General features: G+C 39.8%; 1 protein-coding gene across 16 annotated transcripts in view; it reads right to left on the bottom strand.

The window, feature by feature from the left end:
• The window catches only part of epb41l2 (erythrocyte membrane protein band 4.1-like 2), a 71650-nt gene that overhangs the window by 18831 nt on the left and 33228 nt on the right, over nucleotides 1-19591 (bottom strand). For 8 of the 16 annotated variants that reach the window (XM_088089349.1, XM_088089345.1, XM_088089348.1 and 5 more), the window contains exons 7-16: nucleotides 17837-17912; nucleotides 16216-16312; nucleotides 15982-16106; nucleotides 14996-15083; nucleotides 13034-13186; nucleotides 12855-12952; nucleotides 10015-10187; nucleotides 8658-8734; nucleotides 2837-2887; nucleotides 2649-2681 (exon numbers count right to left, since the gene is read on the bottom strand). In XM_088089349.1, the coding sequence (XP_087945475.1) occupies nucleotides 2649-2681; nucleotides 2837-2887; nucleotides 8658-8734; nucleotides 10015-10187; nucleotides 12855-12952; nucleotides 13034-13186; nucleotides 14996-15083; nucleotides 15982-16106; nucleotides 16216-16312; nucleotides 17837-17912 (971 nt within the window). The other 8 variants (XM_042503169.2, XM_042503167.2, XM_088089344.1 and 5 more) reach the window with 4 other exon arrangements.

Below are 19591 nucleotides of genomic sequence, written 5' to 3' on the forward strand. Positions count from 1 at the left end.
GACACTACAGACCTTTCCTTTCCTTTTTTTGTCCTTATTTTTCTTTTCTCTCTGCCTTTTTTCTGTCTTTCTGTCACAAATATTACAGGATATAATCAAATACAGTCATTAGAAAATGAGTTTATGGAGGTGGATCTACATTTTCCGCAGAAATTGACTGATTTTATCACAAATTAAGGAGAATTTTCCTCTTGAAAGTTACTTATCCTGTATGTCATAATGAGTAGGGGTGTCACATTTTGACAAATCCAGGATCCGACTTTAAGATTTTACAGTCATACCGTAAAACTTTAACTAATAGCCCAGGCTATTACTTGCTTAAACCACTCAACTCAACATACATTAGGGACGGGTGTTAATAAAATGTGATATTACTGCCATATTTTTGGGCAAGTTTGAGTTTCCTCACCCACAGCTACACTGTGTTGTCTTTTTTTTTTGCACGCAAGTAGGCAGAGATCCCTGATCCTATTTTTTAATTCAATGTTTGAAACTGAAAGTTTATTCTGATCCATTTTTTATTCAGAGTAGAAATTGTGACACCCCCATATAAAATCATGTAAAATAGTGTTTTGTCTTCAAACTCTTCGACACACTCTTCAACAGACTGCAGATACCAGCTGGCACTGCATCACTATCAGCCCCATGCTGCATGTTGTTTTTGTTTTAGTATGTTAACAAATCCACGAATCACTCCACGCTGGCAGCCAATCACCAGTAAAACAGGAGGAACGCTCCTCGTGTCGGTTAAGGAGGCAGAATTAGTCGGGTTAGACGCAGCTGCCTGGCAATCAAACTCTTTGTCAATCAAGGATCGAAGCAAGATGTTTTTTAAAGTCACAGAACAGCATTCAACATGCACAGAGCATGCACGAAAGTCACGCCCACACATCGCTGACCCTTTTCACAAAGCAGCCATCGTGAACACTCACTGGGAAATTTCCTGGTAGAGAAGTTTTCTACTGTACTGCGGTGCAGCGAGATAAACATCAAATAAATATTTGGCATTTTAGAGAGTCAACACTGGAAACATCTTAGCTTCCATTTGGTACAACACGTCATTATGGGGAGTTTTCAGGGAACTTTGGTCATATGGATAAACTCCACTAGCAGTTGCTGTGTTGTTGCTCCTAACATTGCTGCCACGTTACATGCACGTTTTTCATGCACGTTTTTCATAAAAAAAAAAAAAGGGGGGGGGGGTGAGAATGGTCTTTTGGTATTTATATTGACTCTATACCACCTTTTACTACAGTTTCAATGTCTTTATGGGTCACATATATGGAGAAATTTACAAATGTATCTGTTTTACACAACTTTTCCTGTTTCTATTTCAAAATAAAAGCCCTCTCACAATGTTTCTGTTGACAGAATCTGATGTAACAATATTAAAAAATGCAACTTTAAGTGACACTTATTTCATATATCATTTACAATGTTCACCCGCGTTTACTTGACCATGTGTTCAAAATGGCTGCCATGTGAAATAGGACAATTAGCACTGAAACCATTTAAGACCAAAACATTTTCAATCACACTATAAAAACAGGAAATAACTGGAATTGAGGGTAAACTCGATATACATCCACACACTTAAAAACACGCAGGCATGCAACAGAGCCTGAGAGTGCGAGAGGGCAGCAGTCTTGTACAGTAACAGTACAGTACAGAGGAAGTTGAAGTTCTGATGGCGTCAGAGTACACGGAAACATGTAGATCTTATAATCAGCCATCAGACGACGCCAGTACCAACCTCCAACATTAAATTACTGTGCCTCACATAAATATTGTCCCCATGCACTCTCATTGGACTCTGGAAGGCAGACATACAGCAAAAAAATAAAAATGGAGAATATTAATCATAAACAAATAAATAAAAAATAAAATTAACTAAAAACACAATGGAGAAAATAATTTTAAAAAATAATAATTAAAGTTAACTGAAAATAAATTAAGAAATAAATGTAATAAAAAATAAAACAAAATGTGGAATATATTTTTAGATGACACAAATGATAAATGAATAAATAATAAATAAATAGAGAATTAAACAAAAATAAAACAAAAAGAAAAGTGTGGTGACACAGCCAATATGTTTCAACTGTGATGAAAACTGAAAGATGGGTACAAGCACAAGAAAACAACATTTTGGTGTTATTCACTGAATGTAATGATGCTAGAGCTCGTACCCATGTTATCACAAATCCAAAGCAACTCCCACAAACCAGCAAACCCCAATGTGCTTTCAACGAAACCCAAAAATATTGATGAACCACAGATATGAACCACAAACCAAAGTGAAACTGCGAAACCATAAACCACACCAGAGCAACTGAAAGTGAGGATTTTGAGTGAAAGTGCCCATTCAGGATCAGTTTTTAAACTCAGACCCAATCTGAAAACAAACTATATTAACCAAGATATCTTTATAACTTTAGATGGTCAATTGAATTATTTCTATACATATATGTATATATTTTTTTTCTACAAGTTACAGATTGGGTCTGCTGAGAAAATCAAAAACTGACTCCCAAAAAGCATGTCAGGGCAGCTTCACCCTACCAGAGTGAACCAAACCAACAAACCAAACCAGCGCGTGCCGAGCAAATGATTGACAAACCACATAAAACCAATAATTGTGTGTGAACCTGAGAGGGGGCGAGCTCACTGGCTCCTGGTGACTGTCGACGGTGTAAAGTCAGGGAGAGAGTAACCACAGGTTAGCTTCCACTACTACACCAAAAAACCATTTGAGATCTAAAACCTCCAAGTAACATCTCTTATTGTTCCTATTATTCTCCTGAGAATTTGCAAAGCAAGCTGGGTAAAGACAGACCTGGGTGGGCGTTGCTTCCGCATCACCAGGGCTTAAGTCCACCTCCTTAACCTTCAATGTCATTGGCGATGGCAGTCATGACAAAATGAGGAGGGTTAGGGGAACGAAGAAAGAAAAATGTGAAATGGATGATGGGAAAAGCTGGTCTCTTCCCCCCCGTGGTGTCAGGGTGCACGACTGGTCATGTGACCTCTGCACCACAGGAGCAGTGAGGAGTCTGAGACAGTCGATTAAGGGAGTCAAATGGTGCTACTGACTGCTCTACTCGTCTTATATCTAAAAGGTTTCACAGTGTGTGTTGAATATATTTCTATCATATGATGCATGTACATTTATGTTTCTCTTTAAAAACTTTTTATGTACAACATTGAGCACACCTGCTGACGAGTCCACGATACTAGTTTAGAACGTGTCCAAAGCCAAGTCAGAGCCACTGTGTCTGCAACGAGTAAAATGCTACCACTACTATACTTCCTGTCTAGGTTTTTAGGACACAAATGCTACTTTTGTTCTCAAATAAGAAGATTACGGCACTATTCTCTGTTTGCTAAGTGCTAAGATGTTTCCACCAGGGGACAGCTTTCACTTTAATAGGCTTATAGTTATGCTGCGTTCCAGACAACTCGGATCTCGAAAATTTACATTCACCAACTAGACTCAGTACATTTGTGCGCCACTCAAAGCTGGAGGTCCTAAAACTCAGCACAAATCCATCTACCTAAACTTCATGAAGAAGCAGCTGAAGAAACTTTACATTTTATTGTTTAACCCTCGACTAAAAAGACAACAGAAAGTATATTTGCGTTTATGTAGTTGAAATAATACATATAGACAGGATTCCCACATGTCATTTCCATGACTTTTCCAAATATATCAGATAAAAAACTCTATTAAGACATAATTTCAGCTGTTTGGCATACATGAGGGGAGAGACGGTACACGGGGTGAAAAGGGAAAAAATATATATGATGGTGAACTAAATGCTGTTGCGCATCGATGCATATTAGAGTTACATTACATCGACAGATACGGAAAATAAAGTTGTCGTTATGTTATATTACGTGGAAAGTTGTCCATGGAAGATTACTGTAACAAGTTGAGTGCATACAACAAAATTCCAAATTAACTTTTGCAAAACTTTCACTGACTGACTTAACTAATTCCATAACTTTTCCAGGCCTGGAAAATGTAATTGTGAAATACAATGACTTTTCCAGGTTTTCCCCAACCATGGAATCCCTGATACACTTTGATGTGTTTCCAAGTATAAAAGTCCCATAAAATAAAATGTTTTTCTGTCTCTGTTTCCTGCAATGCTTCGAGCTCAGTTGTGTGTATATTTGCTAAAAAAAAAAGATCCGTTTGTCACGGTCAACCATGTTTTGTTTTTGTTTTTTTTAACATTTGGTGTGCAACAATTAGAGGTCAGAAGTTGGAAATTTCAACTTGCAATTCAGAGCTTCGACCTCGACTGGAACGCAGCATTAACTCTGGCAAACAGCAGAATATGCTGAATTCTTTCCAATCTGTCTTTTGATTACGTCTGTTCTCTCTGCATCCACAGCTTCATTTGACCAGGAAAACGTCAAAAGGCCTCTAAAAAAAATGCCCCTACAGTTTTATTTGAAACACAGCGAGCAACGGACATGAGCTGAGGAGGGAGTCCTGACCGTCAGGGATCAGGGAAGGTGTAACACTGTTTACTCTTAACATTCGTTAACAATAATACACAAACAAATACACTTTCAGTGCTTCTATGCTGGGCATCTACAGTTATAACATCTACTATACAACTAAACTTTCTCTGCACTTCAAAAGCAAAAATGCAGCAACTAAAAATGTAATCAAAAATAAAAATTTGTTACTTGCTGAAGTACTTATTTATCTTGCGTTTTATCAATTTACACTATTATGTCACTTCATCTGATGAGTGTGGCGTTAACCTGCTTGGTGTCAAACTCAGAGGGGACGTCTTTTGAGCTAAAAATGACTAACTTTAAACAATTCAAACACACCAAGTGGTTCTTTGCATCACTAAATGTTACATATTCCTTCCCTAACAGTCTCTGTACAGTGTTTAAATCACTTAACATACCTATTATCTTTCCTCTATATTAACAATATATTAATATTTTCTCTATTTGTTATCCTTTATAAACTCTCTGAGTTTTAATACTTTGTTTACTTATTCTAATCTTTGTTCTTTGTTATAAATAGTACAGTGGGGTTGCCGGGGTGCAGGGATGGTGGGCAAGAAGAAAACAGTAGGTAAAGGAGGAGGTGGTGGGGTTGAATGCGCAGACAGATTTAAAATAGAGGAGGTAAAATGAGAGGGGAGTGTTGGGTGTTATTTACGCAGCAGGATCGCACATCTCCTGCGTCCACGTGGCGCTCTTGTGGTGCCTGATGCGTGGAGGTGTGTGTGTCGGCGTGAGAGGAGAGCTTAACTGACCCTCAATGTGATCATTCTCGGTGATAAACGTCGGCAGAACTGCCTTTCGCTGGCTGGAGACCCTGTTCTCAAGGTAACACAGGGTGAGACCGAGGGGTGTGGCTAAAATCAGGGCAAGGACCAAAGATTGACTCGCCGTCAGCATCACAGCTAACAGGAAGATGACGAGGAGGCAGGGCAGGAGCAGAGGGGAGGGGTTCAGGAGGTAGTGATGAATAGATGGGGCCAGCTTTGAGACAGAGAAGGAGGACAGAGGGGAGCGAGACCTGACCGAACTGAAATAAGAGGGCAGAGAAGAGAAGGAAGAGACAATTTGAGGACGGGAAAGAGAAGAAATTGAGGGCAAATGTGGTCGTGTTGGATGCCAAAGAGCAGCAGGAGCCAAACTAAGAAGTTTAGTAGGCAGATAGCTCTTAATAAATGCCACAAAATGAGCAAATTTCAACGCCAAATTGTTAAAAACTTGACGTAATCTTGGTGTAACGATGCATTTCGGGGTAATGACTGGCAACGCTGACTTGGAAGTGAACTTGGTGGAATTTAAAAAGCTCAGTTTCTTTGTCAATCCTGAAAATAGCCTCGTGGGCAGACACCTGTTTCCATCCTTTTCCCAAATAGAGAGAAAACATAGAATGAAAGAAACATATTTAACCACACCCCTCAGCGAGAACCAGCTCAACCAATTTGGGAATTTTTTGTAAGCTCTTGTTTCAGCCTGGCCGTCCTCCTCGACCCCGAAAACCTCTGAGCTGCATGTTTGGGAGCTTGTGATTGGAGAAGAGGACGGAGAATTTTGTGCGAGCTGTTCGAGTTCAGCCGGCTGCTTATCGGAGAAAAGAGAGAAGGTGTTTGAGGGGAGGGTCCACAGTGTGTGCGCGGCGCTCGTGTCGTCGATGGGGTCGTCGTCTTCGGAAATGTCTGACAGTCCGTGGTCGAGCTCGGAGATGGTGTCGAGGGAAGGGGGGAGGGAGGAGAGGGAGGATGACGAGGAGAAGGAGAGAGGGAACATGAAGATGGACTGATGGATCGCAGGAGAGAAGAGCGCACAGAAGGAGAGAGGAGGAAGGAAAAGGAGGGAAAGAAGGACACAACAGAGGAGACAGAGTGGACAGGAAAAGAGAAGAGAGACCAGCACATCCACGAATCGAGCAGCAAGCAGTGAAGAAGTAAAATAAGTTTCACATGAAAACAAAATGTGCATTAAAAACATATCATTTCATTTTTTGTCATGAAATGATGACAACATGCAAAAGGTGATGTGATCAAATCAAAAAGGAAGGGAGTGTGTGAATGAAAAAAGAGAGAGGGAAAGAGACATTAGTCAGTGAACAACACACGAAATATAGGTTAAAAGTGAACATAGCAGGGAACAGTGCAGAGAACAGCTGTGTGCAGAAAGTGTCAGCGGGGAGCCACCAACGGACGAAGGCTGAGACAGAGGTCAGTTCAACAGTGCCGGGGTGAGAGCGAGGCAAGAGGGGAGAAAAGGGAGAGTGGGGGGAGGTGGGTGGGACAGGAGGCGTGCAGAAGGTACAGTAATACAGTAATTCTCTGTATGGACGCAGTAATGAGCAAAGTTCTGCTACAGTATGACGACGTGTCAGAAGTTGTAGAGTCATGGCTATTAAATCTGCTCTGAAGTTATGTGAAAGAACAACTTTGGTACTTTTCAACCTGGATGCTATTTTCTCATGTTTTTGTGTCTAAGTGATCAAAGGGAACAAAAATTTTAAAAATTTGGTCCTGCGTTGAGTGAGAGGGCTGCACCTGACAGCTGCACAACAGGCTGCAATATAACTACCGTAGGCATTTTTCTCCATCAATTACAATACAATACATCCACTAAGAGTGCTTGTTTTTGCCGCTGACAGGCTCAGATTTTTATTTTCTGTATTTGACAACATTATGGAAATGATTCCTATAGAGATAGACCTCACTGTTAGAGTTTAGTTTAAAAAGAAACAGCTCAAAATCTCTATTGCTACACCCAGCAGACTCCACAGTTGGTGATTGTTTGAACAGTAAAACGATGAGATTGTTTTATTGAGTTTTAATTTGTTTCTGTTGACTTTGAATAAAGTGTGTTTTATGGTGATTTAAATGCAGTCTGGTAGGTATGGCGATTTCAGAGCTGTCTCTGATTAAACAAAAAAGATCATACTGTTTAACAAAAATTAAGGTATATCTCTGTAGGGATCCAAAATGTTATCAGACACTTATAACAACAATCTGAGCCTGTCAGCGGCAAAAACAAGCACTTTTAGCGGACGTAAGTTAACATTGGATGTCTCATAAGTCACTCAGACACAAAAATACTGTACTGGAAATACCAAAGTTACCATTTAAGGTCAAAGGGAAACCATTAAAATGAAGTTAACCATACAGTATTTAACCATTAAGTATTAAATGAAGACATCAAACTTTCTCTGCCAGTCTTGTTGGTCTGTGCACCCTCTGTAACTCACACACATAATCACAGTTTAAACAGGGTGAGGAGTGAGGATGCCTCACTGTCTGTATCTAAATGACCCTGTGAAAACAGAAACAATATTTGCATATTACTCTTATCACATACATGGGTGATTTTAAGTATCCGTAGCAAGCAAATAAAAGCTGTAAGCCTCCCAAAAACCCCAGTAGTGTGCATTATCCCACAGTAGTCGGTTGTGAGACGAGCGCACGCTAAAAGTGCTGCATGGTTCCTTAAGTGTTTACCACATATTACAAGTATTAGTACACCAAAACAGGAAAAATGCATGTTGTTATACTGTTACAACGTGAATAAAATGTTGACTCTACACACTTTAAGGAGACGTTAATGCAAAATTAAGCTAAAAGATGCTTGTATACACACACTAGGACCAATTTTACAGCTAGAGACAGACTGATTCTCCATCATCCACTTACATAATGTCTCTTTTTGTGAAGCACAAACACATAAACAGTTCCTGTGGGACAATGTGGACACCCAGCGATATTATAATGACAACAACAAAGAAACAAGACAAGACAAGACTTGTCTAACAATAACAATTATTAGAGCTGCACAATATGAGACAAATATGCAACATATGCAACCGTAATTCTGAATATTGCAACAATGATTTTAGGATAAATAAACAGAAACTGAAGTGTCCTCTGATCTCCTTTCTGCTGCTTTAGTTAATTATTTCCAATATGTTTTTCTACTGGACATTATACGGAAAACAAAAAGTACCAATAAAAAGGAATGATAGTCAATTTAATGACGATTAAAAAAAAACAACAATATATTGAGCAGCTCTAATAAATATTTATATTTTCTTTCTGTCTCCTTTTATCTACCCTTCTTTTTCTGCACACTCATGATGAAAACACACATACACACACCTTAGAGTCAGAGTGGAGCTCCAGGTGGGGCTCACGTCCGTTCTCAGATGTGGCTTCAGTTATGCTGATCACTGGTGCTGAGAAATAAGCAACACAAACAGAATTAATAGATAAAAAAATTAATATAACTTCTAACGTCACAATTTATCACACAATTGAAACTTTCGGATGCATCCACGGTCTGCTGCTGTGTGTAGTTGTAGGCGTATGGTACAAGATCATTAGACTGTTTTTCCCAGGGGCCAAAAAACACGTCGTAAACATGATGGTCAGAGTGAAGCTAATGTTGTAGCAACTATTGCCAGCTCAACTTTTTTCAACACTGTGCTCTGGAGTTGTGGTAAACAAAATTGTTGAGTAAAAAAAAAGACTTAATTTAAGGTGTAAAACTACAGGTGAATGGAGTAAAACTTAATAGATAGTACCATGGAACTTCCCAAGCTGACTACGTACTTCACAAAAATTATTTTTTTAGTTCAAAAGTTTACAGAAATTTTAAACTCAAACATGCATTTGGCACATTATCTAATCAAATATTAACTTTTTGCATACAAAATAAAGAACTAATTGTGTATTTTGGGTGTTTTCATTCCAGTAATATGAAAGAAGACATGTTATGAAAGAAAATAGCCCAAAATCTCAAAATTGATCAGTGCATTAAAAAGGTATGTTTGCACCTGTACTGTCGTCTGTTAAAAATAATGTTGGCTTGCAATTTAACATAGTGTCCAGCAGGTGGCAATGTAAGATGGTGAAATAAGTTAGACACTTGATGCTGCAGTGCACAGCTGCATGAAGTGGGACCTGTTAGCTAAATCTGAGAAAAAGACCGGCGTGCACTGTTTTCCCAAAATGTTTTTTTAATGTGAAAATGGCTCTTTTAATATACATGAGCGATATGGTTAAAATTACTGTCAGAAGATATCAGTCCAAGTTAAAGTAATAAATGTGATCACTACTCAGCAATCCCTCTCCCTGCGACGACATGTAAGTGACACGAGTTATGCATCTACACGCGGTATTTCTATCATCATGAGGTCCTTTTTCTCTGTTAGACACACAAAACATTCTTTCCTCCATCTCTGTCTCTCTCTGTCTCTCTCTGTCTCTCTCTGTGTGACAGGAAACATATGCTGCAGCTATTTCCTGTATCTGGTCAGACACCAGCATTTCACATCCAAACACACACAGAGACACACACACACACCCTCCATCCGTGACCCCACTTCCATCTGTCCGTTATTCCTTCCACTAATCTTTTCATCTGTCTGTTCATTCCTAAATATTGTTTAGAGTGAAGCTGGAATGTCGTCTGTCTGTGTCTTTTTGTGAGTTACGTGTTAAGTGTGTGTTTTACCTCCATCCAGACTGCGGCTGATACGTTTGGATGAGGTGCGTTCGAAGCTGGGTGCAGGTCGGTCTATGAGGGAGCTGGCCAGGCGGGTCTGGGCCTGAGTTCGCCCGCTGTAACGGAACTTGGAGCCCAGAGTCAAGAAGCGAGCTTTAGTGGGAGGTTCTGGTGCATTTAACCTGGAGACAAGAGACAGGGACAGAGCGAAGGACGGAGATGAGCATTATTTCAAAACGTACTTCAATTTTAAGGGCAACCTTAGTATTTTTCTTGCCGATTTATCCATTGAATATTTATTTTTAGATTTTAGTCTGTTTCACAGTTTTACTACTCTCTACATCATTTTATTATTTTTAACTTATCTATTTATTATTTCACTTTGTGCTGATATCCTTTTATTTACCTTTTATTTTATTTTTTACTTATTTATTTATTTATCTATTTTATTTATTTTTCACAATAGCTTTTATCATTTTATTTTTTTATTTATTATCCTTCTATTTACAGGTTTCATCCTGACTCTGGTGCTTCCTCACTTACGGTAGCGTTTCCTCAGTTCCTGGTTTTATTTAGTACTGATTCTGTTTTTTTTTTTTTTAGTTTTTTACACATGCAACATGAAAAGTGCTGTACAAATAAAGTCTGACTGATTGATTGATTGATTGACTCCATTTCCATCTTAATTCTGACACTGAGTCCACTAACTGATTTCGAACATTATTTTAAGTCCTGATGCGTAGCCATGCCGACATACTTGTTTTGCAGAGGTTTTAAGAGTGGAGCGGAGCAGAAAAACGCGTACTGGACACTTTCTAACATTTTTTTTCTTAGGGACTGTTTATTTAGGATTGTTTTCACTGACACTGAGGATGCTTCAGTGTTTATTGTCTTTAGTTATTTTTATTTTTTGCATCTGAGATCTCTGAGAAAGGCTCTTCCATTTTGCTCTGCAATTTAAATGTATGGTGTAATTTCGCCAAACATATATAAAGCTGAATTGACTTGAATCAGTTTAAAATGAACTGAACCTGTCAGTGACAAAAACACGCACTTTTAGTGCACGTAAATTGAAGGTGCGCGGATGCCCGGCGTTGTTGCATTGCAGCCTGATTTGCAGCTGCAGTCTTCTCACTCAATACTAGACCAAATTTCAAAAATTGTTGTTCCCATTAGTCACTTTGACACAAAAACATGGACTCTGTTTTAAAGTCACCCTTTAACTGTAACAACTAAATGTGCATGTGCAAGAGGGACAAAAATCTTTCCAGGCAACTCTTTTCTGAACAGGATATTAAGGCTTATTCCTCCCCTCTCTTACACACACACACGCAGACGGTCAATAAAACAAAGCACACACTCGCGGCAACTACAAACAAAGGAATGATGAGCACCTGGTTCTTCTTTGTGTGTGCATTAGAGTGCATGTATAACCCCGAGCATCAGACTGGTTCAACAGCCAGCAGATACACTCTCTCAACATATTTTCTGAAAGACTCCCGGCCTTTTGTTGAGCTCACATTCCTACATTGAACATTATCTAACAAAGTGTTTCAATTACCGAAACTCCAGACAGGAAATCTATGAAATCCATGTCCGTATGGTTGCTTCATATACCCTTTTCCCAACAAGATTAGCACATATATGCCGTTTTCTTAAACACAAGATAATAGGTGACAGGTTCTCCTGCTGCCAGGAGACACGTACAAAAAAATATATGTGTTTCTATTTCCATGGACGAGTGCTGATGTATTTTTTTCTGGTGTGAATGTGTCAGCAAACAGGGTTAGTAAACAAAAGAAAGCAGCATGGCGGCCAGTGAAAATGTTAGAGTGGTTACTTCTTTTTTATACCTGCTTCTTATTTAGTCCTTCAAACTCGGCACTGACTAATTTGGAATCATGTTTCTGTCCAAGCAGAAATCATGTTTCTGCTTGGACAGAAACGGACAGGATTTGTGACCAAGAAGACGAGGAGTTGCACAAGTTACCAACACTTGAACAAGGGAAGGTGTGAAAAAGAGGATGTCTATCCAGATGTCATAAAGAATACCAGCTGATCCAAGCTAGAGCTGACAAACCCGTAATAACTGCAGTGTCATGGGGTGCCCGGGAGCTCACCTGTCAAAGCCGGCACTCCACGTACAAACGCTACGTCAGGATTGTTGCCATTAGTGGGACTTCCTTTATTGCCTTTATTTCTGTCACGGTCTCTCTTTTTGAGCGGCGGGGGGGGAGAAAGCATTGAAAAAACGGAAGAGTGCTTGGGTGCTCTGTGATTTATATGCCTTACATTGTTCTTCCAATAAAAAAGGCTATGTCCTTGCTACAGCAGCCACAGGTTCGACTCCAACCTGTGGCCCTTTGCTGCCTGTCATCCCCTCCCTCTCCCCCTCTCACACTTAGCCTGTCCGATTAAATAAAGGGCAGAAAAAAACACAAAAAAAGCCAAATATACCACCACGCTGTTGTATGCCTTGAAAATGTGTTCTCAAAAATGAGACGGATGCAAGGTCACAGTGACCTTGACCTTTGAGCACCACATTTTAATCAGCTCATCTTTGTAACCAAGTGAATGTTTGTATCAAATTTGAAGAAATTCCCTCAAGGTGATCTTGAGATATCGTTTCTACAGGAACGCGCCGGGCGTACGAACGGACAACCAAAAGAACATAATTCCTCCTGCCTCGGCTATCGCTGGCGCAGAGGTATAAAAACTGCAGTGTCATTTTTTTCCTAGGAAAAAAGGCTGATTGTAACCTTTCCAATAAACACAAAAGCCAGATGTTAGTGGGTGTTAGTGGGTTTTTTCTCCAGTGGTAAGAAGGGCCACATAATGTGTATTTCTACCTGAAGAAACTGTGATTCTCCACACAGACTTTCCACAGCCTTTTGGCAGATCGATGATTCTGGAGTTTGAATCCCACCGTGCTCTCAAACTGCTCCGTCTATCAAAAGAAACAACAAACATTATGAATAAATGTCAGTATTTACAGCCTGCGTGTGTGTCTATGCGTCTGGTTAGATACCTCTCCTGGCCTGATCTTAATGTAGAAGTTGTTCCTCTTGTAAGAAATCTTGAGTATTTTGGGCCAGGCGAAACGATTTATCCGCAGCCTGTCTTTGTAAACCAGGAGTCCGTTGGCGCACACACCGAGCATGATGTCCACACCCTCAGAGTCCTGCGAGCCAAGATTCAAATGTACAAAAACACATATTTTATTATGAAATAATTGATTCATCTCTGTGAAAGATCCGCCTGTTTGTCTTCATCAGATCAAACTGTACATCTATTGATTTTTAAAGTAGCCTGCTTAAGGTCAACAGGAATTCAATTAGTACACACACAAACACTGTCTTTGAGTGCAACTCCAACATGGTCAGCTGACAGACTAACTCACTGACAGAGCTTTTAAGTCCGAGGCCATGTGGTAATGGTCAGTTATTATTGATTAAAGTAGTAAATTTACACAGGAAAAATCTGTTGGACTAATGGAGCATGCACAATGTTGATAATGGACAGTTTTACCGGGACACACAAACATGTCACATGGCCTTGGCGTGCTATCAGCTGCTCATCGATCTCTGTGCTGCTGGTAGATACATTTTAGCACTTTGGGTGAGACACACTGGCTCAACGGATGTAGGAGGAAAACACTCGCTTTTTGTGGTTTCTGTGAGTGAAGAATGAATTTTGAGTGCCTACAGAAAGAAGTGTTTGATGATACGATTGTATTATTTGAAAGAGAGTGTCCCAATTTTTAAAGTAATGCTGAATAATTAAACACAATCTGTTTTCTGTGTTGATATATTTAATATTACTTAATATTAAATTACAAGAATAAAAGCTGAACAATATAAAAAATGCTAATATATATGCAGAGGACCTGGTGTCGTTAAATGATCTTACATCTAAAATTAAAGACTCAGAAGCAGATTCTGTAGGATGTCGATGTTTTTAGCCTGCCTGGTTCTACAAGTGACTTGCAGAAAGTTCAAATTTTAGTGCTTGTGAATTGTGTTTTGTCTCCCTTTGTGTCTCTGTCTGCAACTTTAACTGCTGACTGTCTTTGCCAGGTCTCCCTTAAAAAAGATTCTTAATCTCTATGGGACCAGCCTGGTTAAAAAAAAGGTTAAATAAATAAATAAATAAATAAATAAATAAATAAATAACACTATACATATATATATATATATATATATATATCCCTATAAAACCACCATTTATCAGGTGAAATATACATTTTAAGTCAAAGTTTATCAGAATGGTTAAACTGTGTCATTTTATTTCTGTTAAACACAGAACAGTACATTTGTGTTTGTTCAATATGATTCTGATATTAAGCATTTGAAAGCGTGCCTTTTTGGGCCTTGGAGTCATGAAACTTGCACAACAAATTAATGGACAGAAATAGATCTGCCCCTTGAATTCCCACAACTCTGGTATGCCAGAAAAAAAGATTTGCAACATTTGAAACGCTCTCTCTGCTGCTCTCATCTTTTCCCCTGGTTCTCCTCCTGTGTTGCAAACAAGTGGAGCATGCCCTTAAAGGGGACTCGCCTCTTTTCCCTCTTTCTGTCTCGATCTGTCCCCATCTCACTCGAAACCTGTCTCTGTCCGTCATGTCTTCTCTGCATCCTCGATCTCACATCCTCTCTTTCTATTTTCATCCTCTCTCCCCCCCCTCATGCATACTTCCCCCTTTTTTTTCAGCCCGTCTTGCACAAAGATGCACAAAAATACTCAGACGCACATGGAAACATGCACGCACTCTGCTGATGACCTGCTATCCCAGCGAGAGAGACTGGCTGTTCCCATGGCAATGGCCTCCCAGAGTGTTTGTACAGCTGACACACGGAGACACACAGATGCTGTGACACGGACGTGCAGACACAGCGACACACTCTGTCCACATCAAAGAAACTGTGCTAATCCCTTGATGTCAACAACAATGGAGACAAGAGGAGAGGATTCATTCATTTATTCATACCTTAGCATGATGCAGGTCCACGCCGTACATCGATAGTTTCTTAGCATTTTCTAGAAACTGGGCGTCGGCCTGCGCTGGTGTCATCCCCCTAAACAATCAGAAAAGGTAAATTACTACAAAGACCCACAGATTAAACGGTAACTTTCACATTTTTCAACCTGGTTGCTATTTTCCCATGTTTTTGAGTCTAAGTGAATAATGGGAAAAACTGTCTTTCAAACTGGTCCATTATTGAGCGAGAGGGCTACAGCCAGCCAAATCAAAGCAGGCTGCAATATAACCAAAAGGGGCAATTATGAACTGTCATTAACTCACATTAACAGCCATTAAAAGTGCTCCTTTTTGCTGCTAACAGGCTTGGCTTATTATTGTAAGCGTCTGACAATATTCCGGAAAGGATCCATACAGAGATTGACATTTATTTTAGAGAGAAAGATCTTTTTTGTTCAACTAGAAGCAATGCCGAGATTGCTATCGCCAAACCCACCAGACTCTGTTTAAATGAACAAGAAATTTAACATGTATAGATCCAGCATATTGTTACATTTAACTGGATGAATTAAGGGTTTATTGAATATAAAGCCTTTACTGTCACTTTATCTTGAGCATACAATGAAATTCAGAGTGCTGCTCTGGTAAGGTGCCAAAGTTTTATTTTGTTTCTGTCAACTCTGAATGAAGTGTGTTTCATGATGAAATAATTTCTAATTATTGAAGTGTTTTTTATGGTGAAATATTTTCTGGGTTTTGGGCATTTTCTTGGCTGTTTCAAGTTATAGAAAAAGTGCTTGTTTTCGTCACTGACAGGCTCAGATTGATAGTGTAAGTGTCTGACAACATTATAGAAAGGATCCCTGCAAAAACACAAAAACATGGGAAAATAGGCTCAGACTTAAAAAACAAAACCAAACAAACAAGTGAACACATATACACCTTTTAATAACAACAAACTACTGAAAACGTATGACAATTGTTCCCTCTCTGACCTGTGAGATTTGTGGAGTTCAAGAATCTTCTCCTCCATCTCTTTGTTTTGATTGGGCGCAAAGGTCAGCTGACTGACGCTGTCCAAAGGCCGAGGCTGGTCGGGTTCGTAGTCACCCAATTCTGCCTGTAAATCAAAAAAAAGGCAGCCAATTCATACATACTGGTACATAAACAGAGACACATAAGTTGGTAAAGTCACCTACGGAGACACACATCCACACAGTGTATTCTACCTGCAGCGTGTACGAGCCCAGCAGAGCGTGAGTGACAAACGAGCAGGGCAGTCGTCCAGAAGCCACATCTTCACGGAGCTGCAGACACAACAGGTACCTGCAAGAAAGAGAAAGAAAAGCAGCGTGGATTTTAGTTGAAACTACTCACAACAACAACAAAAAAACCTTGTTCTAATCCTTTCTTTGAACTGAAACCACCACCACCATTGTTCCTGATAATAATAAAGCGATCCGAGCAGCCAAATTGCCTCCTGTGAGGCCTGGAGCTCAGGGTCAGCTGCTGCGGATTAAATGTCTTTGTAGGTACTGTGTTTGTTGTATAATTTTCTTAGTGTGCTGGTTTGTTGGGATAACCTTAACATCTAATCCTCAATACAACATCCCCAAACTCAGTTGCATAACGTGCGTTTGTGGTTGAAGTGAATCGTCCAGTCGTTCTGAGCTGTCCCCTGTTGTAAACCTTTGTGGCAGAATTCATTACGTGAATAGAGCTTCTGTGTGAATGACCAATTGAGACACCTCGGGGTGCTGGTATCATCCTGGCTGCTGAAAAATGTCATTCAAAGTCACTGTGGCGGGACTTGCTGACATGGAGGCTTAAACTCCAGTCATCCAGTTACAGGCTTCTCTTCACTGGGCAAATATTCAGCCTCAGGACAATAATGTGTTTTACCGTGCTAATATGGGTCATTACAGAATGAAGAACAATTGAAAAAAATCTTAAATTAAGAGGGTTACAGTCTGTTGAAACCCCGGTATGATTGTATTTCATCTATCTGTTGAAAAAATGACACACCTGCATTGTTGAAGGGGGAAACTGAAGTCACTGCAGCCGCTCAGTGCAGGTCAGCTGTTGGTACTTGTCTAGGTGAGTGTGTGCGTGTCAGTGAGTGTGTGTCCTCGATTAGCCTTTAGCTACAACCATCAGAGAAGTTGTTCGCTCCATTAGACATACACTCCAACCTAAATGCTGCGTGTTTGGAGCATGCCTGCGTGTGTGCATGCATATGTACAAATATAAATGAATAGGCAATGTGCACAATGCCAACTTGTGTCTAGATTTCTTTCTTTTGCTGTGTTTCACTCTTTAGACATGCAACTTTTGACATTTTCAATGTCAAATTTAAAAGCTACACCAACTTAGGTCTGAAAATTAAGAGTGGGCCAAATGATTAGCACTTTTAGTAATAACCCCACAGAGAATTATCACTGATTTTTGCAGTTCACCACTCTCCTACAAACAGTTTTAGCATCTTTGAGGCTGTAGTGTGTTAGATTTAGTGGCATTTAGCAGTGACGTTGAAAAACTGAAACTTTTCCAGTGTGCTAAGTGTGTAGAACTACAAGGGAAGGTGATGCAATTTAGTTTTAGGTGATTCTAATTTCATTAAACATTGTTATGAATATTAAATATTATTTGTTCTTTTTGAGGGTTAAGACTTTGTTATGAGGTTCACTTTTAAATCAGGTTTCAGTTAGGGTAAGAATAAGGGTTGGAGGTTAGACTTATAGATGGATGGTTAAGGTTAAGGTAAGGGGCTCGAGAAAGCATTATGTCAACGAGGATCCTCACAAAGATTTAAGTACAAGATTGTGTGTGTGTGTGTGTGTGTGTGTGTACCTGGTAATGTCTTCAGTGAGCAGTGAGGGGTCGGGAGGGTAGAACTTGACATTGAATGCAAACTGCCAGTTGTTGCCTGAAGAAAGAGAGATTATTATTCACAGCGAGTTCCAGCACAATAACATCACATACGTAAAAGAACAGGGGATTATTTATATATGACATAAAAAAAAGCCTAAAATGGAGTTGTCAGCATTATGATCATCGTTGTGTTTATTTCTATGCAATTCCATCCATCCCTCTGCCCATCTGTGTGTGTGTGTGTGTGTGTTTGAGGGACAGAGAGAGAAGTGGGTGTGAGTGAGGGCAGCTAATGCAAAACAGATTTTAGACTATGCTAAGCCTAGTAAATCTTGCACACATGCATGAATACACACACACACACACACACACACAGATACAGCGGCAGATCTGGTATTGCATAACCTCATTCAAATAGAGAACTGTAATCTTTAATATCATCAGGAACAAAGGCATGCAGCATATTGTAATATCTGCATCACTGTGTCATAACATGGTTTCTTTTTGGATTCCCCAGCAACCTTGGCTGCAACATCCTTTTGTCATTCCCACAGGAGGCCATATTGCCCTGCCTGCCACCTTCTCTGTCTCCACCCTTTCTGTACTGCTTCGCTCCAACAACACACAAAGACACACATGAACACAGACACACACACACACGCTCTCAATATAAGATGGAGATCACGTCGTCTGGAAAATTCCATCCGGGAAAAGCTGACATCACATCGAGAACCATTTCCTCCTCCAAGGTCACACACAAGTCCTACGTATGCAAGAGTGAGCATGTGCACACACACACACACATGCAGACACACGCAGCTGCATCCCAGAGGAGCAGGAAGAGTGGCGGAGGCTGTGAAATGACACGAGGAAACTCAACAATGACACTCTGTCACTGCACAAGATGCAACACGTGAGGTCAAAACAAGGTGAAATATTCAGATTCCATTTCACGCTGATGTGGTATAATTTCATATTCTTACATTTTTGTCACTTGACACACATATTTTGTGTGCATATAGTCCTGTTTCCAGGCCTAGCTGTGAGTATGGATGTGTGTTACTGTATGAGATGTGTGGCGGCACTAAGTGCTTTTGAAGTCTCTTGTGACCATTTCATCTTTATATACGACCATGTGTCGCCCATTAATCTGCCCCATGACGCATAGAATACACACATACAGAAACATATCCTATCCTTCCCCTCCCTATGTCCATTACATTTCAAAGGCAACAATTCCTCCTATCTCATCCACAAGTCTTATACACCCAGCCTTTTCTTTGATTTTTAGAGTGCTGCAGGGCTGGGCCGCAACTCATTATCACCCCGGTTCCCTCGACAGAAAGCCAGTGGGACTTTTTCATTGGATTTTGGATTATTGCAGAGAATTAGCTCTGTGGTTAACAAAAGTTAATGATCTTACAGGTTTTGTTTGGCAGGATAATCTTCACAAATGAACACCACTTTAACACTGAGAACTACTGCTGCTGCCCACACAGGCATTTTTGTATATTGTGATGCAATTTCTCAGGGAATATTCAAATGCTATCCCTAAAATCTACATAAGACAACATTTCCATGAGTTCTCAAGGACCATTCATAACATGACATGAACAGAACTGCACGATATACTTCACTGCAAATGTTAATAAATGTATTAAAAATCTAAATAGCTACCTTTTCCAGTCTAGGAGTTTTTTATGTTTGTTATATTATATGGAAGGTTATTCAGCA

Source organism: Plectropomus leopardus, chromosome 16 (assembly GCF_026936395.1).
Source record: "Plectropomus leopardus strain MGB_pleo_1.0 chromosome 16, ASM2693639v1, whole genome shotgun sequence".
Lineage (NCBI taxonomy): Eukaryota > Metazoa > Chordata > Actinopteri > Perciformes > Serranidae > Plectropomus > Plectropomus leopardus.